Here is a 24,507-nt window from a genome sequence, read left to right as displayed (position 1 = left end):
TAAGATACATCCACATTCTACATGAAGGTGGGCCCTGCTCATGCCACTTGAGTGTCACCAAGAGTTAAACATGAGGATGTGTGTACTTGTGCTTGCAGCAATCTGTTCAGCCATTTCTGGTTCACATAGCTCCAGTAACTGACATTGGTTTAGGAAAAGTGTAAGACTTAGAGCTGATTGTTTTGTAATTGCTTACAATGGGCTTCTATGACCTACCAAAACTGTTGAATCTGGACTGGGATACTGACTTAGAATGATTTTATCATGATTCAGCTCAGCAATTTCAAAGCTTGTTTGAAAAGGTAAAATGAAGAAAAATCATATTTCCAGTCTGTTATCATAAGGGACATTTTGAGCTAGGCTGGTCACCTGGCAGGAGGGCTTTTTGGCTGATGGGTGTCACAAAAACCTTGTATTCCTTTGCTTCAAGTGTCTCACGTACAATCCTTTGAAAACACAGAGCAGTGTTACAGGTGTGGGAAACTGTGGCATTTTCTGCAATCAGTGTGTAAAGCATGGAGGCAAAATGGCTATGTATTGTATCTACATCTGCAGACATACCCAGAAAACCTGCACTTGTCTGGTTCGCCTAGCTCATTTAACGTAGGGTCTCATTTAATGATGCATGTGCATGCATATTTTACTTCCTCTTTTATGCATTTGCTGCAGAAAACACCAAAACACAGCTGAGGTTTCCTGTATTAATCTTAATCACACGGTGTTACTCTGTGTTCTGATGAAGTCAGTGGGCCTTGCATGCAACATGCTTAAGATCAGGGTGTCAAACTAGCTTGAAACTCTCCTTCCAAACTTCTGCAGGCTTTTAGTCTCCTCCAAAGATCAGCTATCTTAAACTGCTGCCTCTCCCTCTAAAGTAGCTAAAGCTAATTTCTTTCCCTTGAAGTGTTTTAAATATTTTATTATTACTCTTGGTGCTTAATCTTTGAGTTGATGTAACTGAAGGTGCCCATCAGGCTGTGAAACACAATTTTTTTTTCTTTAATTTGAAGTTGAAGACAGGCCATGCTGGCAGCTGACAGCATGGGGACAGCAGGAGTTGTGAGAGCGGGGGGAGGGGGGGCAAGATGATATTGCTACACAACATCATTTAAGAGACTAAATAACATTGTTCAAGGACACTCGGAGACTGAAGTGCGATGAAGCAGAGGGTGACAGGGCGGAAAAGGAGAGAAAGAAGTATAGAAGATTTTCCTTAACTGCCTGGAAAAAGGCAAATGAATGGGCAATTAAAAGGTAAATATAGGTTTGAGGAGGATGAAGGAAGACATGGAAGGTATTTCATCTGTAGGGGCCATTTGCAGTGCAGTACATATGTAAAGCATTCTGTTTAAATAGAATGTCATGTTGTTTGGGTGATGTCAAATTCAGTGCAAAACACTGGCGTCCCAATTTCCTTTCAAAAAAAAACAACACCTATGTGGCTACATTCCTTGGTGAAGACATCGATCCACTGCACGCTGGCTTTGCAATCTGAAAAGCAGTTGGGTAGTTTTTTTAATGTTAGCTCCTTGGGAAAGAACTCAGATGCCAAGTTGGATGAAAATTAGATATACGTTTTGTCTGAGTTCCTCTGGTCTTGGCAACTAGCTACTTTGCGTTGTGTCCACTGTGTTGATGTTATACTGCTTTGAATTTAGAGTGTCTGTGACCTGGCTGCCACTGTGCCATGACTATGTCTTCCTCCCCTTGCTCTTTTGTTCCTTACATATCTATTACTCCCCCCTTATCAAAGTTCCTTTCACCCCTCTATTGCACCATACTGGTGAATGTCAGGATTAAAAAAAAAAAAAGGATTTGGAGGGGGTTGAGGGAGAGATATAAATTAGAAAACTTAAAAAAAAAAAAGGAAAATCTTTACACTGGTGCAACCATGACACTTGGGTTCCCTGTATAGGGAAAGTGGAGAGTTGTTCTGTTTCTAAGCTCGCAAGCCTAGGAAAACCATCTTTGACCCCCCCCTCCAAATTCTTTCCTATCATGTTTGAGTTCTGCTGTCACTCCATATTTCTTAAAGTCTTCCTGCCCCACTTTATTTCACCTCCATGTTGGACTCCTTGCGTTCTCTTTCCGCCAGCCTCGGCTCCTAGCGGTCTCTACACGTGCACTGAGGCCTTTTCTGTTTCTGCTTCCAAACCAGTTTCTCCTCTTTTTTTTGTGATAGGTGCCACAGTTGAGAGAGGCCTCTGTCTCATTTCTTCATTTTGTTCTTCGTTTTTCTTTATTAGCCCTGACATCTCACCATTTTTTTTTTTTCATTTCTGTAGCTGTCCAGCATAGTAATGTTCTCTGCTTCTAACATTACTGGGAACCTGTTCCATACAATGCTGCTGGATTACACTTTGTAGGCACTAAAGATTTGTGTACAATTTCTTAGTCTGTGAATTAGGAGAGGTGGGATCTGTTACCCATTTTTCCAGCAGCATTGGTGACATCACAGAATGGCAGGGCAGGAAGAATACTGAAACTGTGCTGGGCTCAGTTGGTGTCTTTTACACTGACAGATTAGCCAAAGCTGTCTACATCAGCGGTTCTCACACTTTTAGCACAGGGACCCACTTTTTAGAATGAGAATCTGTCAGGACCCACCAGAAGTGATGTCATGACTGGAAGTGACATCATCAAGCAGGAAAATTTTTAACAATCCTAGGCTGCAATCCCCTATCCACTCATATCCTGGAATAAGTCCCATTTACTATCATTGTTCAAAGCGTATATATAGCAGCCTGTTAAAAGTACAGATCTGTCACATTTCCCCAAATGCAGTCATGTACCAGTGTAGCATCAAGTCTAATACATTAAAATTAAAATATTGAAATGAATAGGGAGCCACCTGGAATTGTCTCGCAACTCCCCTAGTGGGTCCTGACACATAGTTTGAGAAACACTGATCTAGATTGCAGTGCATGCAAAAAAAAAAAAAGATGTTCCATGCTCAAGGTACCTGCAACTTACCTAATGAGCTTAGGGCCCAATCCTTTCCAACTTTCCAGCACTGATGCAGCTATTCCAACACCGCATCCTGCAGTCCGCTGCATCCTGCAGTGGGGGGGACGGGACAGTCACGGAGGCCTCCTCAAGGTGAGGGAACATTTGTTCCCTGACCTCCAGGCTGCATTATGGTTGCATCACTGCTTGAAAGTTGAATAGGATTGGACTCTTAGTGAGACAAACCCGGATGGCTCAAGCAAGTGAGCCATATGGTGGAGGAGATGAGACAAAAAATTTCCTACTGTTACTAGCACATTCAGTTTGTGGGGAACTCCTTTATGACTCCAAATCTTGCTACGAATTAAATTTTGTTATGTGTTCTGCTGAGAACATTATCTTAGGCTGCAATTCTGTACGCACTTAGTTCAGAGTAAGTCTCAGTGAACTTAGTGGAACTTACCTCTGTGTATTCATGCATAGGATTGCACTGTTAGTTTTTCTACACACTCCAGACTTGTCTAATAGTCACATTGGAAGCTCCAGGCAACCAATAGTGCAATAATGTCCTTCAAAAGTTTGATAATTGTGTTCCCATAGTTCTAATAGGGGAAGCAGTGCCAATGTTGTACTCTTCTAATGGAGGGATACTCCTATGACTCAACTACATTAAGGGCCCAATCCTATCTAGTTTTCCAGTGCCGGTGCAGCTGTGCCAATGGGGAATGCACTGAATCCTGTGATGGGGAGGCAGTCACAGAAGCCTTCTCAAGATATGGGAACATTTGTTCCCTTACCTCGGGGCTGCATTGCGGCTGCACCGGTGCTGGAAATTTGGATAGGATTGGGCCCTAAGGCACCTATTACAGCTGTTGTTCTTGCACGTACAGTCTGTCTTAATTTTGCACCTCATTGTTCCTATCTGCAGGATGGATACAATAGCCTTTGAAAAATGCTTTGAAGCATTTGAAAAATGCTTTGAAATGCAAACAAAGAATTTGTTATTTATGTACTCCCATAATTCAAACAATTTAAATTCTGAAACAAGGGAATGTAAGTTTTGTAAGCCCCTCCCCCCAAAGTCCAATCTGAAAATAGAATCTATTTTGCTAATATTCTTCATTTGGATAATTCAAGTTGCACCAATCTGATGTGTACTGAAATTTTTTTGGGGGGGGGGGAAATGTGGGTTAGCTGGGATAAAGAGGGAGAGGAGACCATGGTTCAAAAGCCCGATGCTGCCACATTCTGCCATAGAGACACCCTATAGCTTTGGAATGGACACTTCTGATGGGGTCAGTACTTGATATTTTATGTGAAAGATCAAAGCTTTTTTTGTGGGAGGCCTGAACGTTTCTAGTGGCCTCACAGGCCTGCATGCCTTTTTTATAGCAAGGTTAACTGAAATTCTAGGTTTCTTGTTCAGGTATGCAAAACCTTGCTCATTTGTGATATACAGTGTATACCCATTTTACATCTCCCACCCCGTGGCAGTATTTGAGATCTTGCTAAAAAGAAGATTTGGAAGACACTGTTTAGTTTAGTTTACAGGTGGAGCCTATTTATCCGCATTAGTTCTGTTCTGTGACTTGGCGCAATTAACAAAAAACGCGTTGTGCTGAATTCCATAGAGTTACGCAAATACACTGCAGCCTGACACTTCCGGATGGAAGGAAACTAAGGCAGCTGTTATCAATCCACTCCCCTCTGCTCTGTACTCAGCCCTCCCCATTGCCAGCTGCCTGGCTTCTTTCTCATGGGATGCTGATCTTTTAAGAGTCTAACCCTATGTGTTTCTACTCGGATGTAAGCCACACTGTAGTCAATGGGGCTTACTCCCAGGAAAATGTGGAGGGGATTGTAGGCTAAATCTCATGCTTTGCTTGGTGGGAAGGCTTGCTTGTGTCCATGATTGCCTGCACATGGGGAGGGTTGCTTGTGTCGGTGATTGCCTGCACCATCTCAATGGGGGGGGGATTTTGGCAAACACTCCCTGGGTTTTTTAAAGCAATCCCCTCTGTTGCTACCACACCTGCCTCTGTGTGAGTGAGAGTGACTGAATGTGTGAGAGCGAGAGCGAGCGCACTCCACCTTGCTGCACGTGTTCTGGCTACAGAGATTTTCGCCCCCCCTTCCCCTCTTCATCCTCTTTGCTGGCTCAGCGGCTCCAGGAGTCTTACTGTTCCTTTGCAAGGGGAACCTCTTCCAGGGTTCCGGGGCTATTTCCCTGCCTGGGCGAGGCAGAGCCTTTTTGCAGTGTTTTGGGCTGCCTGGAAATGGAGCAAGATGCCAGTGCAGGGCAAAGGAGGCAAAGGTGTGTGTGACTTTTGGTTCCCGCACCCCATTCGCAGATAAATCCGTGATAAAAAATCCATGGATAAATAGGCTGCACCTGTAGTTCAGTTTTATTGATGGAATGCAGGGCTTGTCCATGATTTTACTGCTTAAGTAAAGGATAAAACAGTGTCTGTCACCTCCCCACTTCATGCAGTCCCTTACCCAACTGACTTTGCTGCTGCTGCTGAAGCTGCTGCTTCAGACTGGTCTCTCTCAGCAATATGTTTCAGGAACTTTGGCAGTTGGTTACCAATGACTTGGCACAGCAGCCCAGGTAAGAGAGTTGTCTCTCTCTACCACCCCTTGGCTCTTTTATTTGCTTCTTTGTACTGTGGCAGACAGGTACCAACAGGAAGTTAGAGGATACCTGCATTTGACTGCCAGACCTGAGCAGAACCCAAGCTCAGACTGAGAGCAAAGCAAAAAGCTGCCCTGCCTTCATGGAAATTGAACTTGGCTCCAGTTTCTCAGTGGGAGGGGTTGGAATACACTCACCATGGCATTGGGGAAGGTAACACCAGTCATGCCAGTCTTTCTTGTTCTGACTGCCTGCTGGAGTACTTAGGACAAAGGAAACCCCTGCTGGCTTGCAGGTTGTGGATGGAGTTGCCACCACCAGGCATGGTTTAGATGGGATGACTTTTGGCTGGGAAAAGAGGAAGCTGCTAGTGGAACGGATAGCAGCAGGCACATTGGGCTGGCACTTGGCATGCGGTTGCTGGGCCACTGCCGGGCATGATGCTAGCTAGCTGCTGCAGGCCCAGGCTGATTGGGAGGGAGGGGGAAAGAGAGAGACATTGTGGACAGAGAGCCAAGTCAAGAAGGGAGGATGCTGGCTGAACTGAGTTGCCAAGTATGGGACTGACTTCCATCTCGGAGGAAATGGTGACTGGTGGTGACTGCCTAGGGAGAAGGAGGGAACCAGAGAGAAACCAACAGCAGCAAGAGCCAAGGCCACCCAATCAAAACACAACAGTACAACAAAACTGCAAGCAGTTCCCATGCTGCCACTCTTTGGCTGGCTTGTTGTGAATGCCTGAGGTGCCAACACGGTGTGCATGTGCAGACAGGCTTATTGGGGTTGTGAATGTGGGGCATCCCAGCAGAACTGCAGAAAGCTGCTGCTGAGAAGCTGCTACATGGGCCTGAAATGGGTAGTGGTGAGCAACAGTGTGGTGAGCCACCCAGGGTGTGGGTTTGTGCCGCCTCTACACTGCTGCTTCGAGCGAAGACTTCAACTTGTCTCATCCTGAGGCTGGTGTGATGGAGTGAAGTCAGGGCAAGGGGAACAGGGTTTGGACTCTATGGCCAATAAAAAGGGAACGGCAAACTTGTCCCTGTCTTCTGCAGAATTTCAATCCTCTTTTTTTGCAGTGACAAGAATTTGAAACATGGAGGTTTGAGAGAAAGGAATCTTAGGTATCCTAGAAGCCAATCAAGTAACAGATTCCAGGTCCTGCACTTGTGTTTGTGTCTGACTTACAGACTTACTCGTATTTCAAAGACTAATTCAAGGTACTGACCTACCTTGTTATCTCCTTGCTTTTTGATTTTTTTTAAAATTTGCTGTTTTGTCTGTTTTGCTATTTCAACTTTTAGTACTATGTGTTTATTTATTAAAATGGGTTGAGCATCTCAGCAGGATAGAAATATTTTACGTAAATACTTGGATTACGTTTTTGAGAAAAAATAGCAAAACGTACACTGCAAGTATATGTCATACTAAGCAACTCATTGTGCTTGAAAAGGTAAGACCATTCTGGGTGACTGGAACTGGCAAGTGGTAACTGAAATGACCTAGATCTGCAGCTGCAAGGGATGGCTGGGGATTGACCTGGAAAAGGAGACTTTCAGTTCCAAAAGGAGCCATCATCAGTGACTTACTCACAGTAATGTCAGTAAGTGCCGACTCTCCAACTAAGATGATCCACAGTGAAACTGAATAATGGGAGGGGAGGGGAGAGTCCTTTTAAATATTTGATTGGCAGTTGCATGTTGCAGTGGGCTGAAATGGCTTAAAGAGTGATCTGAAATGGCAACTAGTACTGAATGCTGCTGCCAGGGGGCTGTAGGGGGCTTGTTTGGTGCCTATTACTCCATTGTTCTAATAATGATTTTATTATTTTGTAGAGTATTTATACACTGCTTTTCAACAAATAAAGTTCACAAAGAAGTTCAGAGAGCTAAATAAGTTGTTCCCTGCCCCCAGTGTGCTCACTATATAAAAAGATGCAGAAGGAGCACCAACACTCAAAAAGACACCATGCTGGGGTGAAGCGAGACCATGGTTCTCTCCCTTCTAAGTGTCAGAGGAGCATCACTTGAAATAGTGCCTCTTTTCCCAGTTAGCAGGGGTTTTACTGTATCTACACTGGCTCCTGGTTTGTTTCTGTGTCTGGTTCAAAGTCATCACTGTAGTTTGGGCCCTGGATATCTAAGGGGTTGCTTGCTCCTGCTCACCGTGGTCAATGCGGGGAGGCTCTTCTCCATGTTGCGCCTTCATGACTATGAAGTTGGTTTGGTGGGTATATGGGACAGGTCCTTTCCAGTTGTGATACCCAGTCTCTTAGTGCAATCCGAGGATGCCCTTACCTTCTCAACTTTTCAGTGGGCCGTCAGTATGAGATAGTGACCAAAGGGCTGCAAATTGATTTTTTGTTGCAACTTAATCTTTTGTCTGGTTTAGTTTTTATTTATATATTTTATTTTATAATTGTTTCATCACTTTGGGGGCCTCTACTAACCAAAAGCAGCATAGTACGTTTTAGTTTAGATCGGGGTGGGCAAACATTTCGGCAGGAGGACCGCATCATGTCTCTGACACTGTGTTGCAGGTCAAGGAAAAAAAGAATTAATTACATTTCAAATTTTAATAAATTTACATAAATGAATACACAAGAGACAGAACTTATTGAATGAATGAATTTTACTGAGCTTATTTATAATACACATGAGAACTATAAAACAGGCATGTAGAACCACATGAGAACTATGAAATGTTTGCCACACACCTTTTGCACAGTGAACTCATACAGACCAAGTCAGAAACACATGGAGACATAAGTTGTTCAGAGGAAATGGGGGGGAGGGGTAAAATAATGCCCAGGGAAAAGCAGAAAACACATGGAGACTATAAAAGGCCTTGCTCTAACTCAGCCTGCAGCTCGCGTCTGGTGGTTGTGACCAGCACTCATGGGCCAGTGCAGGCTCCAATAGTCTCTGATGGGCCAGAGGCTCATTGGAGACTGGGGGCTCTCTGACGGGTGGATTGGGGGAGCCTGACGGCCGCAAATGGCCTCCGGGTAGGGGCCCACCCCTGGTATAGACAAATATGGTAAAAGAATCACTCAAATCAAGGTGCCAAAAAGAGTAACAGTGCTTCATCAAGCAAGCCAATTGAGAAGGCAAGGAGATGCTACATGAGCTGACACCGAACAGAGATAGCAAGCGGTGCTAAGAAAATAAGAGGGAAGGGAATGTTTTGTGTAGAGGGAAAAGATGGCTTGAAAAACAGTGGAAAATGGTCACTAGGTGGCAGTAGAGGGAAGTTGGGTTGAGCGAAGTATAGAGAAAGAATGATTCAAGGGCAACCGGGAGATGGGAGAAAGCTTAAAATGTCTGTGTACACGACTCTGGGGAAAGTGGGAAAAGAATCCAAGGCACTTATAAGGACGGATGGTTGGGTTTGGAGAGGAAAGAAGTAAGAATGCAAGAGGCAGGCTGATCAGGTGGTGAAATGGAGGGTAGTGGGAGATCTAATCTGAGTGAGAGCAGGAATGGATGAGGCAGATGAGGCAGGATTAAAAGAGGAGGGCAGCCAGGTTGGAGGAGAAATATTGGGTGAAGGTGTCTCTAAATGAGAAAACAGCGAGCCTTGCAGCATTTTAAAGGCAAACACGTTTATTGTGGCACAAGCCACAGTGTGAAAGCTGAGGCTGCAATGAATTGTTCCCCCTTAAGGTACTGCAAGACTCCTGCTTGTTTTCGCTAAGGCAAACTAACATGGCTGCTCCCTTCTCTTAGATTTGTTATGTAAGGTGAGACATGGCTGTGACTAGTAATACATTTGTATATTTATTACTTATTATGATGATATTTATATACTACCTTTCTCAATAGACTCAAGGTGGTTTACATAGGTAGACTGAACCATAATGAGATTTTTACAAGTACGGTCGGGTCTCTTTAGCTGCAGATTTGGAACCCATGAGTCCCAAACCCACAGGGTCAGCCCGACATGGACCCTCCAGAGATGACTGGAGCTGTGCTCAGGTCACCCTCAAAGGGTGTTCTGAAGTCTTCAGGAGGCCTTAGAAGGTCACTTCCAGTTTTCAGGGGAAAACTAGAAGTGGTGATTAGGCCTTTATAAGGCCTTCTGAGACCCAATCCTGCGTAGCTTTCTCAGGCCAAGGCAACAGCTCAGCCTCCAGAACACATCTTCTGCCTGTATTGGACTAAGGGCACAATCCCAACCTGTGCTGGAACAGGCAAACCAAGAGGCTTGCACTGTATCCAGGGCAGGATAGGGGCCATAAGCGGCTCAGTCAGAGGTAAGGGAAAACAATTCCCCTTACCTCCAGGTAAGGACCTCTGGCCCCTATGGGTCTCCTTGAACTTGTGCCACCTCTTGAGGTGGCACAAGTTTGAGGAGAGCAGAGTGACTTGGAGCTGCTCTGTTCTCCCTGGGGTTGGGATCTGGCATAACTGCTGGATCCCAGCACCACCTCCCACCCGCCCGACCCTGGGGCTGCCCACTGCACGCCCTCCCCCCGCCTCTTCCTCACCCCCCCCCCCCGCCGACCTCAGAGGCTTGTGCCAGCCTCCACTTCCAGGTGCCGGCCTGGCTTCTTCCTGAGGAGGTGCAAATGTTACGGCATGTTTGCGACTGTCCTGGGCTAGTGCAAGGGACTTGTGCCAGCCCAAGTCAAGGGCTGGATTGAGCCCTTACTTTAGTAATTACAAAGCAAACTTCAAAGCACTCCACATGTATTGGTTGGCAACTTGAAAGACTATGGTATAGGCCTACAGCACCCAGTATTCCCAGGTGGTCTCCCATCCAAGTACTAACCAGGCCTGACCCTGCTTAGCTTCCAAGATCAGGCATGTGCAGGGTATCTTGATGTAAACTTTGCAATAACCCTGTGCTTTTATTATCTCCATGGGATAACCTGAAATCACAAATATTTTAGTATAAATAAAGCATGGGATGGATAAAGTAGATAGAGGGAAGTTCTTTTCCTTCTTGAACAACACCAGAACCAGGGGACACCCCTTAAAATTGGCTGGGGGAAGATCAGAACAGACAAAAGAAAATATTTATTTACCCAGCATGTATTTAATCTGTGGAATCCTTGCTATGGAATGTGGTGATGGTGTCTGGCCTTTAAAAGAGGGTTGGATAGTTTTTGGAGGAAAAGTCCATCACAGCCATGATGACTATATGGAACCTCTGGGTGTTAGAGGTAGCCTATCTCTGAATGCCAGATACAAGGGAATGACAACAGGATGCAGGTATCTTGTTGTCTTGTGTGCTCCCAGAGGCATCTGGTGGGCCACTGTGAGATGTAGGAACCTGCACTAAATGGGCCGTTGGCCTGATCTAGCAGCGTTCTTCATATTGCAGCTGAAGCTGAGAGGGAGTGACTTACCTAAGATCACACTAGTGAGTGCATGACAGAGGCAAGATTCATAGGAGGGATGGTCTTAGTTTCTTAGTCAGTATACTGTGCTAGCTTTCTGACTATTTTGGGGAGTTGGATAGAACTGGGCTCATTATTTCTGAGTCACTCCACACTTTACATTTTTAAATATCCATCTAAGATTTATTTTTTTAGAATCTTTTTATTTATTATCCATTTCTTTGAACTTTGTGCTCTTTCTTTTTTCTGACTTTTGTTTATCTTTGCTCCATGTTGCAGGGACTCCGTGGTGGACATGGGCAGAGCTCTGACAGACACCCTGGTGCTGTCCATGGTGCTGGGCTGTTCGGCTGTTCTTATGGATAACTTGCCGTCAAGTGCCAGGGAACCAGTGGTAAATGTGGCTGTGGTTTTTGGAGGCTCATCATATCCTCTCTACATCCGCAGTCGGCTGACACATCAGAGCTTCTTGGGCATGCCACTGGAGATCCACCCAGTCACAGTGGTAGTGAATGACACCAACCCCAGCACTCTCTTGACCCAGATCTGTGACATTCTTGCCACTACGAAGCTCCATGGGATTGTCTTCGAGGACAACATTGGTACAGAGGCTGTGGCTCAGATTCTTGATTTCATCTCATCCCAGACCCATGTACCCATCATCAGCATCAGTGGAGGATCTGCTGTCGTTCTGACACCCAAGGTGAAACCATTTTTGTTCTTCTGAGCAACTGGGCTGAGAATAGGTACAGAGCAGTACTGATATAAAACCTCTCAGTTTGCAGTACATTATATAGTACTATAGTATAGTATAGTACAAGAGTAAGTAGATTACCCTTATCTGGACATCTGAAATCCAGATATTCTTGTCCAAAACTTTTTTTTTAGTCTTCTGTAGTGTGAACACGATAAGGTCTTGGGCTCATTCCCACATCCAGTGCAAGTACAGGCTGTAAGTTCTGTTTTCTACTCTCTGTTGTGTACTTGTACAGATATTGTTGAAAAATTTGAGAGGTCAGCAGACACCCCATAAGGGTAACAGTGAGAAGAGCAAGAGAAAGCATTTCTCATTATATTTATGCAATCATTCCAAAATCCAGACAAATCTGAAATCCAGACACCTTCCCATCCCAAGCAGTCCAGATAAGGTATACTCAACCTGTAGTACAACTTCATTGGGTCAACAAGCCCACAGCAATTTGCATCCACAAAGAATACCACTTGTGTCGAACAAAATATAACTGTCTGGGCTTTACTTCTCTCAGAAAGTGATGCAAAGTGCAAGTTGAGACTTTCAGGATGGGTAGCTAGACAGGCAGATAAGGTCTGGCTAGAGAGCTTAGCAGATAAGCAGAATCCAAAGAATCCAGCCACCTCAGGATGGTTATGCCAGCTCCTGGAAATTCAGCAGGCAAGGGGTTAAGTAAATCTGCTCAAGAGGCAGAATCTGCAAGACCAGACCAGGAGTGATGGACCAGGGTATTGGGGAACTGGGCGAATGAAGGACGTTACATCAGTAGCATGGCCTCCCTGGATGAGTGCTGCATCTCAGGTGTGTATTGTGGCTATCCTTAATGGCAGGTGGATGCCCTGGTCCCACTCATCCGTAACCGTATTCAGTAGGCAGTCAATTAGCATACCTCTTGGCCTCTTTTGGATGGTTTCCCAATAGTGTTCCCAACACTTTTAATGACTGTGCTCTTCTACCTGTAACAACAGCCAGACAAACAGAATCGTGACTGGTGAATTGTTTCCTAGAGTAGAGATAAAGCAATTGGAAGAACATCATCTGCTGAATTCTTCTATGCTGCTGCTAAATGGCACAGGTGGAAGACTAATAAAACAGCTGTAAACTTTTTTCCCATTAGTTCTTGGGATAGTTCCTTGCAGAGGGATTGGGATATGCAGGCTCCCTGAGTGTAGAGCACAGAGAATGGAATCACCTGGGGAGATATTTTAGGGCCCAATCCTATCCAATTTTCTAGCACTGGTGCAGCTGCAATGCAGCCCCAGGGTAAAGGAACACATGTTCCCATATCTTGAGGAGGCTTTAGTGACGGCCTCCCCACTGCAGGATGCCGTGCGTGCCCCATTGGTACAATTGCACCAGCAATGGAAAATTGGGTAGGATTGGGCCCTTAGGATCCTGAGTGGTAATACTGGCAATTCATTGTTTATTGTAATGTTAATAGTGTGTTCTTATTTGTTTTTTGTGAACTGAGTTATTAATTTTAACGTTGCTGTGAACGGCCTTTTGGGGGCCGAAAGTCAGGACATAAATTCCGAAATAAATAAAATTTTTGGGGATTCTGGGAGGATTCCTATCTGGATGTGCAAAGCTTGGTTTGGTCCAGACCATGGTTTAGACCAGAGGTTCCCAAACTTGTGGGCTGTGACCCACCAGGGGAACTGGAAATGGGCCATTCCCCCTTAAGGGGACTGGCCCAGGAATGGGTGCCCTGATGGCGCTGCAGCAATTGCAGCACCATTTTATGGTACCTGGCGGCATCCTGAAGCCTCTTGGAGGGTCCTGGAAGCTTGCAACCCTCTCTGCAACCCTGCGCACGGCTGCACTGAGCTCCGATCTGCTATCGGAGCTCACTTCTGGATGGTGCAATTGCATATATAATCACAGATTATATGGTACCTAGTAGGGTCCTGATGCCTCCTGGAGAGTTCTGGAGTTTGTTCTTAAAGTTAAAGCAAATGCATTCACTCTCCTCCTTTTGTGCGTGGAGAAGGGATGGAGGGACATGTAAGCCTGAGGCTCACTATGGCTCATGATAAACTAAACTGTGCTCTATGGTTTGGATCCATTTTTATGGGTGTTGATGTGTGGTACAAATGTGGGTTTATGTCAGTTAAATTAATCTTCTTTTTGGACAGGGGCTAAGATTAGAGTACTGATGGGGGATACTATAGTTCTAAGTACAGGTCATGCTCTGGCTTGTTTGGATCCATTTAAAATGTGACTCTGGAAACACTATCAAGCGTACCAGTCAAGCTCATCCAGCCTGTAGTCCAACATGATGTGCACATATTGTTTTCTCCAAGTGCATTGCTATGCTTGGCTGTGGACTGTAATCTACAAGATCTCAGCACATGGAAGGATAAGATCCTGTTTCTCGACAACCAGCATCATGTTCTCCAGTTTATGAATGATTCTTGTAATGTTTAAATGTTTCCAACTAATGATTTACCCAACAATTTATCATTTGTTGACGGCTTCTAAAATTGACATGACAAGGAAATGGAAATCAGGCAACCCCTCTTCAAATATGGAATGTTTACTGGAAATCTTCAGCATTGTTGAACTGAGAAAAAAAAATGAACTGTCTTAGTTCACATAAGGGAAAGGAAATGTGTGGCTAACGATTTGACACTAAGCAAAGTCTGTTTATTGATTTCTGAATCTACAGGTTGTGCCAACGTATTGTGTCTTTTCTGCATGGTGAATTCTAATGCTAAGAACAAACTAGAGAGAAGAAAGCAAAATACATCTGCATTTCTTCAGAATGGTTGGGATGCAGCAAAAATGAGCGAGAGTGGAATCCAGTACCATGTTTCATCCCATCCAGGAACTGCCTGTGTCCTAAATCCTTGGCTCAGTGTGCATACCAGTACAGGGACTGCGGTAGTATAGCGACTGCTCTGACTTCTCATGGGTGGACTGCACTGGATAATTATTTTTAGCTTGCTTGCCTGCCACAGGGTGTCAGTGCTGGTTACTATCAACTGTTAACAGGGAAATGTGTAAAGTTTCTCTGACAGCACAATTGGATTTATTTGTGTAAGATCTGATACTGGATTATCATGTGTGATACTTAGCTGAAGAAAAGTCCTTTAAGACATGATTAGGAACAATAAGGATCTTCTTGGATCAGTCACTTCACCTCTGTCAGGCCCTGTTAGTCCTCATTCTCATTTCAACATGTGCTTCAGAAAACAATCCAGGAAAAAGTGCAAGGTAACTAATAGCAGGCTCTCCAGCTCAAAAGGCTCTGAGTTTTTGACAGAAAGTTGCATGGGGTCTTGCAAAATCAAACTGTGCCTTTTAGAAGAGCTAGTAGACTAGGACACCCAAACAGTTACCATGCTTTAAATGGGTCCCTGCAGTGGCTGCCTCCCCAGGGCCACTTACTTATCTACAGCAACCAATCATGTAAAGGAGGCTTTGTCACTTGGCTACCACAAACCCACCAAAGTGTGTGTGTGTGACAGGAGGAGGCCTCTGGCTCTGGTTAGTCTCTCCAGGTGAGCACCTTGCCATATATAAGGAAGGAGTGCAGTGGTCAGTTCCTGTGGTCTGTGCTATCAGTCATTCATGTTCATGAGCCAAGGATGTGTTTGTCTCATTTGGAAACAGCCGCCCAATCCCCCACTGAATTCCTCTTCTTCTCTTTCGTAAAAGACGGCAGGCAGAAAGATCTTTTACAAAAGGTCTTTATAAAGATGACTTTGTAAAAGTGGCAGGCAGGTTGACTGTGCCCTATTCCTCCTCCTCCTCTGTCTCAGAGCCTTCTCCAGCCTCCCAGGGCTTTGAGTCTCCCTTTTGGACAACCTCCAGCCCTCCATCAGCCCCTTCTCATCCCTGGCCCACTCCTTATATTCTCCTGACCTCGACTAGTCTCTCCTCTCTTTCCTGGTTCCACCATCCCTGCCTGATCGCCCTCTGGGTGCTGCTTCCTCTCCTAGGTGACGGGAGGGTTCCTGCAGGTACTTGCAGCATGGGCAGGTGTGCTCTGCTCAACTGGCAAATAGCCTATGCTGAGGCCACAATGTACCTGGCCCTGGGCTCAGATGGCAGGCTGCTCCCTGAGACTGTTAAGGAAGGCAGCAGGAGCCAATGTAGCTGCTGTTTTGCTCTCCATGGTGCTGCAGATATGCTACTGTTAGGGAAGCCTTTTTAAAAAGCAGAAAACACAATTCAAGATACTTCCTAGCAATCCTGACAGTAGCCCATAAAGAAGCTTCAGATCATGTTAGTTGTTCAGAAAAGCTTTTTTCCCCCAAGCATGTTAGCAATGTAATTCAAGTGGCAACTTTGACCCACTGTTTAGGAGTGCAAGAGAGAGACTAGTGCAATCATGAGTCATGAAGACTCAAACTGGTGCTAAAAATGGGCATTTGTTATAATATGTGACATGCCCAAAGCATTTCAACATATAGTCTTCCTTCTCTCTGCGCCCCTCCTCCCAAATCTAGCACAGTCCTCTTGCTATGACAACGGGAGCTCACTTAGAGCAAGGCTTTCAGACGCAAGCAGTAATGACCATTTTGTCATTCCTTCTTCCCTCCCTCTGTCCAACCCTCCCCCTGCACTTATGACGTGCGTCAGCAGCAGGTTGCAGCTGCTGCATGGATTACATGCTGGGGAACCTTTCTAAGTATCCAGTGCTTACAGCTTCAAGGAGGCGACTGGAAATATTTTAATGCAAATGAAAGCATGCTCAGGTTTCCCCGCAATCTATTTTTAATGGGAGCACTCTGTTCAAAATGATACTCTGGCACAATCAAGTTATGCAGACAGCAGTCCACAAATTTCTAATGGTTGTTTTCCCTGATGGAAAACAGACCTTTCTCCCCTGCGCCCAATAATTAATTATACTGTTTCCATTTTAAATAATGCCCAAATGGTGCTAAATCATTTGACAGTTCTCTGTAAATTAGTTTGCAAATTAGTTTGCCTAACAAATGAAATTTTGTTCTTCTGCAAAGAATATTTTCGCTATGTTTATGGTGATGAATTTAAATACCTAAACAATTAAATCATGAACTATAGAAGTGCTGGTAGGCTTTTAAAAAAAAAATTAGTTTAGAATTTCAATATATTATTGAGGCATGTGCAAATGGCAAAATGATCATAAAGAATATAACAGAGATAAGAGAATTCTCACAGCCTTGTTTGGAATTGGCTTGGTATTTAGGAGCTTTCTTGAAGCACTCTAGGAAAAAAAGCCCTACTGCTCTCTGGGAGTGTGCTTCTGTCTCATAATGTTGGCTTAAAAATTTTTTTTCTTTAACTTATGTTCCTTGTCAAAATCAATTTTCATAGTGTTTGCAATGATTTTCATGGAGTTTGCGATGATTCTTCGTTTGATTTTTCTTCCAAATTCCTAGATCAGCAATTTCTAACCAGTGTGCTATGGCACACTGGTGTGCTTCTGAATGGTCTACAGGTGTGCCGCGGGAGTTTGGGGAAGGATCATTTATTAGTAGGGCCATTGGGGAATGTGATCCTCCCCACTGGCAACATGATGTGCCTTGCTAATGGTCAACAAAAAAAGATGATGTGCCTTGACCATTTTAGCACCTTGTCAGTGTGCTATGAAATTTAAAAGGTTGAAGGCTGTCCTCGACAATAACTACTGCTCAGACAGAACTGAGTAAGAGCCCCCAAAGATGTATTTTGAAGGCTCCAGGGAACTATGTGGTCCTGAAATACTGGCAGAGGGCATGGCTCATGGAAGCTCCTGGGCTTTGGGGCAAAGGAGCTGCTCAATTCCTGAGCTCAGTGGACCAAGCTTGGGAAAGTTTCCTGACCCGAGTGGGTTGAAGCCTATGCAGACTTGTTTATATGCCCTCAGTTAGCTTTTACCTCTCCCATGTTGCTGGAAAGAGCCCAATCTAACCTTGCCCCCAGCTGCAACTCCACAGTCCCATGCCAAGAGCTTTAATCACAGCGGTCTTGTGCAGCACTTGTATACACTCAAAACTGAAGCATATTTTCCTAGACTTGTATTATGGATTTGCAAAAGAGAGCGACTAAGATGATTACGGGGCTGGGGCACCTTCCTTATGAGGAAAGGCTACAGCGTTTGGGCCTCTTCAGCCTAGAAAAGAGACGCCTGAGGGGGGACATGATTGAGACATACAAAATTATGCAGGGGATGGACAGAGTGGATAGGGAGATGCTCTTTACACTCTCACATAATACCAGAACCAGGGGACATCCGCTAAAATTGAGTGTTGGGCGGGTTAGGACAGACAAAAGAAAATATTTCTTTACTCAGCGTGTGGTCGGTCTGTGGAACTCCTTGCCAAAGGATGTGGTGCTGGCGTCTACCCTAGACGCCTTTAAAAGGGGATTGGACAAGCTTCTGGAGGAAAAATCCATTATGGGGTACAAGCCATGATGTGTATGCGCAACCTCCTGATTTTAGAAATGGGTTAAGTCAGAATGCCAGATGCAAGGGAGGGCACCAGGATGAGGTCTCTTGTTATCTGGTGTGCTCCCTAGGGCATTTGGTGGGCCGCTGTGAGATACAGGAAGCTGGACTAGATGGGCCTATGGCCTGATCCAGTGGGGCTGTTCTTATGTTCTTATGTTCTTGTGCCTGCATGCCCAACGTAATCAGGATTGAGCAGCTACCTAGGGGACCATGACCTTAGTCAGTTGGTCAGCTACTCCTGCACTATTACTACTTGGTAATATACTACTTCTATATTGTATATGAATACCTGGCTCACTATCTTATCTAAGAGTTCCACCAGTAGCTTGCTGTGTAACTCACATGTATATACAAACTAGGAATGAAATTATTCTCACAGAACATTTCTTAAACTTACACGGGGACAGTATGTGTAAGTGAAACATTACCTAAGATTTAGGTAATCTAGTTCAGATTTAGCTTTGAGTTCATAAATGAGAGCCTTGTGCCCAGGCTTTTCCCATCAGCAGGAGCAACTGTTTTAGAACTTAGCCATTATTTCACCTCATTTTCCAAAGTGTATTCAGTGTACATTGTGATCTGGGCTTAAGTAGGCATACAGATTGAGTCTCAGTATCCACAGAACCCTCCTGGATGCCAAAAATTGTGTTAAAGGAAATCCATTTTAAAAACAATGTCCCCTTGCTCAGCAATTTAAAAAAAGCCTAGCTTACCTTTGTAATGCACAAGAGTGGCAGCAGGCAGGCAGTCAATCTCTCTCCAGGCTCTTAGAAAGGCTTCACTTTGAGGCAAGCAATAATAATAATAATATAATAATATACAGTATTTATATACCGCCTTTCTTGGTCTTTATTCAAGACTTTATTCAAGGCGGTTTACACAGGCAGGCTTATTATTAAATCCACGCAGGGATTTTTACAAATTGAAAGAAGGTTCTCTCTTTCAAGAACCACCACATTCAAGCTGTTACACTCCGATCTGGTTTAACATTCTGGCCTCCATCCTCCCACGCTCCGAGCAGATGGAACAGCTCAGCTGCAGCTTGCCAGCTGCTTCAAGGTCGCACGGTGCCGGTGGCCTCGAACTGGCGACCTTGTGGATGTTAATCTTCAGGCAAATGGAGGCTCTACCCTCTAGACCAGACCTCCTGCCCTCTCAATCTCTCTCTTCACTTCGCCAGAACTCGAGAAAGAATGCGAAGAGAATGCAAAGCGGAGGTGATAATCATTTCTGCTTTGCATTTTCACATACTCCAGGGGGAAGGGACTGAAGCCTTTCTAAGTGCCTGGAGCAGTGATTTTCAATCTTTTTTTTTTTTGTCTCATGGCATACTGACAAGGTTCTAAAATTGTCAAGGCACACCATCAGCCTTTTGACAATTGACAAGGCACACTGTACTGCTGCTAGGGGCTCACCCCCCCAATGGCCCTACCATGACCCTCCCCCAAACTCCCACGGCACACCTGCAGACCATTTGCGGCACACCAGCGTGCCATGGCACAGTGGTTGAAAATGGCTGTCCTGGAGAGAGAGAGAGTGACTGCTGCCAGCTCCCCTCCATAACAATGGTATGCAAGACTGTTTTTAAAAGGGACATTTTTCCTTTAATTTCTCATAGTGTTGAGATTAAACAGCGGGTGAAAAATCCGTGGATAATTAAGTTATGCCTGTATTTGGTTTTCAGTTTAAGTATGTGTGCGTGTCCAGCTGTCCATTCATACTTGGACCTGGAATAAATAGGCTTTGATTTTAAGAACAGAACAGACAGTTGGAAAAAATGAAATACTTGCTGAGATTCATGGTAGGCTGCATAGCTGTTCAGTGCATGCATGGAAATCTTTTGTACCATACTGGCATGCCTAAAGAGCCAAGTAGTTGAGCAATGGAATGCCCTTATTTTAAACTAGTTGTCTTAAACTAGTTGGAATTCATCTTTTTTGAGGAAGATTTTTCTTAATGTTGCTAGCTGACTTACAGCTGTGCATACCTACTCAGAAAGACCCATTGTGTTTGTTGGGGCTTACTCCTAGGAAAGTGTGTATAAGATTGCAGTTTAAGGTTTGATCATGGGACTATGTTAAGCATTGTTCATTTTCATTCATTCTTCACTGCTGCAGTTGCTCTAGGGTTTGTGTGTGTGTGTGTGTGTGTGTGTGTGTGTGTGTGTGTGTGTGTGTGTGTGTGTGTTTTCCTAAAGGTATGTCCTAGTTTGGGTTCACCTACCTTCTTTTGGCAAATTCCAAAACAGATCCTTTTCCACCCTCATTCCCAACTTATTTCAACCCCTGAATATTTTTATCTTCACTGGGACTGCCTGGTATCTCTTTTCAAAACAATGTGTTTTGCATTAAAATGACTTGCTTGAAAAAGCATACCTAAATGTTTAAAAGATGAATATAGTACAATTAAGATGTGCCTGTTAGAGGCCCAGATGGGAATGAGGAGGGGAATTATCTGACTGAAAAAGGTGAGATGGATATCAGGCAAGTGAAGTTTACATTGAGAACCATAATTTGAACTACAGTAAATTCTTCAGTGATTTTTTTCTCTGTGTTATAAATATTGTAGGATTGAAAATACGATGACAGATTTAGTCTCACTTTCAATATATTTCTTGGCTAATTGGCTAGAAAAACTGTCACGCTGTAAGGCAATTGGTGTTTGAAGGACTGTGCAGAAAGTTGTACTGGGAGTTCTTAAGCCTTACAAGGAAGACATCCAAGTTTATCTTTCATTAGTGGTCTGCATCATTGTTTTGCAGAATGGAAATTCTGAAAATTTTGTGGTGGTTGAGCAACTGAATCCATGAATTTTGCTATGTATGTGTGGAATGAACAACATAGGACATAAACAAGTATTAAAGGAAGAGAAGGACTCAGGGTGGTATCTTGGAACTAGGAATGAAAAGACATACATTGAAATAGCTAACACGGGAAATGAGTGACTGATGCAGAACTAGAAAGTGGCGTAAGTGACAAAACACCTTTCGCCCTTATACACGATGTCATCACAAGGCAGGAGTGATTTATTTTCACAGTAGCCTTATAGATAATAGGGGTGAACAGCTTCTCATCTAAAAAGAGAGGTGGATTTCAGGCACAGAAAAAGTTCTACTGATGTGTCCAAGCTTGTCATGTGAACAGGCGGCAACTTTGAAACCAGAGGAAGGTCCCCAGCAGTGTTCCATGGCCAGAATACATCATTAAGTGTGAATAGGGATGGTGATCAAGGCTGACATTTTGAGTCTGTGAAGGTTGCTAACCAGTCAAGAACTATAGACTGCATAATTAAAAGACTAGACACATATTTAGTTGTGAAACCATTCTCTTCTCTTTTTAGGAGCCTGGTTCTGCCTTTCTACAGCTGGGTGTTTCAATTGAACAGCAGATACAGGTGATCTTCAAAGTCCTGGAGGAATATGACTGGAGCTCCTTCGCTGTTATCACCAGTCTGTATCCAGGGTACAGTGTCTTCCTGGATGTGATTCGGTCCTTCACAGAAGCCAGCTATTTTGGCTGGGAAATTCAGGATGTCTTGACCGTTGAGATGACCCAAGATGGGAGCAACTCCAAAATTCAAAGATTGCTGCGTCAGATAGATGCTCAGGTGATTATTGTGTATTGCTCACAAGAGGAGGCAGAATACCTCTTCCAAATGGCACAGCAGGCTGGTTTGATTGGTCCTGGCTATGTCTGGATTGTGCCAAGTCTGACAGTGGGGAACATGGATGTCCCAGCCGCTTCCTTCCCTATTGGCCTTATCAGCGTGGTCACCGAGAGTTGGAAAATGAGCCTGAGGCAAAAGGTCCGTGATGGTGTGGCTATCATCACCCTTGGAGCAGAGAGCTATTTCAAGACCCATGGCTACCTCCCAATGGTGGGCAGAGACTGCAAGACTCCTCCTGGTGTATCTACAAATAACACTTTCTACAGGTCAGTAGAAGGCCTATTAGCATTGAAACCCACAGCTCTAGGGTTTTATGCATCGGAATGTAGATTCAGATTTGTAGCAATGCTTGGTAATGAAATACCTAGATTTTCTGTTGGGGGTGTAAGTGGTTTAACACTTCAAGAGGATAGCAGAGCTATGTTTCTGTGTGCTTGGAAATTCTGCATGGATGAGTGGAGTCATAATGAATGAAAAATGCATGCCTGAATAATAAGTTTTTAAGAGCAAGGGGGAAGCAGCTAATCAGGTATGACGTGAGATAAGATGTAGGTCGCACCCTGTTTGTTCCCCCAAAGCCTGCACCAATTCTTTTTTGTTTCTGGAATTTCTGTGATCAAGCTTCTCTCCACAACAGTTAAAAAAAAACCATAACTTGGAATTCTGTAATAGATCAGAAGCCCTTGAATGTGGGTAGAGAATGTTGTCAGTCACCCTAATCAGCCATGGTACTTTATGGAGTACCTTAAGCAAAATGAAAGATCTCTGCCCTAAGGTAGTTATAGCTTCCACTCTAACAGCAGGGAAAGAAGTGAATGGAGGTGAGGAAGAACTTCTTCCTCACCTATCTTTGCTTCTTTCTCTTTGTTGTAACAAGAGGTGAATGTGAGCAATTAGTTAATACACTGTCAGTTTTAGCATGTGTTTTCATGGTGCTGAGCAGAAGTGGGATGGCTTTTTGTGATCTCTTATATCCCCTGTAAAAGTACTTCATTTTGTCAGTCCTTCCCAGAGTTCTGTGGAACAGGGTGGCATGTCTTGAAAGCTGTGGTATAGGGCTAAATTTTAAAGTGCAAGAGTGGTCATGATATTCATTCATCATCATACACCCCTTAGCCACACTCCAGTAAAACTATATAACCAAAAAATCAACGCTAAATTTATTTGAGAGTGGTTTCTTCTCCTGCCACTTATTCTTGATTTGAAACTGATTATGTGTCCTTTAAAGATCTCTAGCTCATTTCATCCCAAATTTCTGGAGTGGATTGCAGTGGTTTAAAGGAGATGTATAAAAATTGAATTAAAAAAAATCTCAAATCTATATACAAAGAAATATTAGAGTCCTAGCCTAGACATGTCAACTCAGATATGTGCCTCAATATGTGTTCAAGAGAATTGTCAGCCACAAAAAATTTGCATAGGATTGTAGCCTAAATGCAACACGAGCTACGTACACTCTGTCAGACAGCTGTTGGGAAGATGAAGGTCTGGACATTAACGCATGTCCTTAAGCAAATTTCTGAATTTGCCTCCAGCTGATGCCCTTTTCAAAAAGTTTGAAAGACACCTGAGCACACCTGCTAATGACATCACCACTCCTGCTTTAGGAGAAGTCCTGGAGCCCATTCTCTCGCCCCCTCCCCGACTACACCCCTCCTTGGAGGAGAAAGAGGAAATGCAGCTCTGCTACTAAGGCAAGCGGGCTGATTATCATTGTCTTGTCAAGATGCGGAGCACTGGCATGGTTATCCTGGTAATGGGGAAGAGTTCCCTTTTTCCTCCCCCATGTAGAGTAAGGATAGTGTGGAGGCTTCATTTGCCTTTAGTGATGTTATGATGCAGCCAAATTTTATTGTCCGTATGGTGCTATAATATCATCATTATCACAACATGATGCCTGACTGGCTGAAATTATATTGTGTAGGAAAAGAAGTCCTGGTGAAGAAAATTGAAACTGGCATTGAAATAGCTGTCGAGAAGGGCAGAAAACAAAACAGAATTTAAGCAAAACGGCTACAAAAAACAAGATTTTGGATATCTTTGAGAGAATATTTTGGGCCTCCTCCAAGCCCTTTTTCACCTTTGAAATGTTCACCTTCCAACATTTTACCCAGCTGTAACAGTGAACACCAAGACATCTGAGGCAGTTACGTGTGTTTATTCTGGCACGTGTTCATTGCAAAACACTGTGTCAAGAGCCTTAATTGGATCTGGCACCCAGCAGCATGTTATTTTGTGCTGTGCTATTTAGGCACATGGTGCATCATGCAGTTCACACATGGTGAACATGTGGTGTGTTAGTTATTTCTCTCATGTGTGAAACAACCCTTAAAGACACTGTCAAAGTCAAATAAAGACTTTTATAGCCCAAACTGAACTATGCTGCATCCTATGGAGGAATTTCAGCTGCTAGAGGTTTCCTCGGGGTAAAGGGTAATATCCCCTTGCCTCGGGATAAGCACCAGTAGCCGCAATGGGTCAACTTGGACCTGTGCTAGCTATATTGCTGGTGCACGTCCATTTTGATCTGTCAGTGGATTGGGCCCAGGAAGATGGATAGGATACAGCACACACTGGCAGTGCCGATCCCACCCTGCTCCCAGGCCTGTTCCCCCCACCCTATCTTTGCTCTCCTCCCATCCTGTTGCTAGAAGGCACACTGTTGCAAAGGGCTTTACAGCACTTTTGCAACAGCGTGTGCTGGTGGAGTGAAAGGATTGGGCTGCCAAAGATTCTGCTCATCGAGA

The 24,507-nt window shown here is 44.2% G+C and overlaps 1 protein-coding gene across 1 annotated transcript in view; it reads left to right on the top strand.

The window, feature by feature from the left end:
• The window catches only part of GRIN2C (glutamate ionotropic receptor NMDA type subunit 2C), a 98,622-nt gene that overhangs the window by 28,613 nt on the left and 45,502 nt on the right, over positions 1 to 24,507 (top strand). Inside the window, exons 2-3 of the mRNA XM_066613597.1 lie at positions 11,202 to 11,625; positions 21,434 to 22,026. Of these exons, the coding sequence (XP_066469694.1) occupies positions 11,218 to 11,625; positions 21,434 to 22,026 (1,001 nt within the window). The 5' untranslated portion in view covers positions 11,202 to 11,217. The remainder of the gene's footprint in view (positions 1 to 11,201; positions 11,626 to 21,433; positions 22,027 to 24,507) is intronic.

This window comes from Tiliqua scincoides, chromosome 2, assembly GCF_035046505.1.
Source record: "Tiliqua scincoides isolate rTilSci1 chromosome 2, rTilSci1.hap2, whole genome shotgun sequence".
Taxonomy (NCBI): domain Eukaryota; kingdom Metazoa; phylum Chordata; class Lepidosauria; order Squamata; family Scincidae; genus Tiliqua; species Tiliqua scincoides.
The sequence above is the reverse complement of the archived record's forward strand: the minus strand, read 5'-3'. Positions and strand labels throughout refer to the sequence as shown.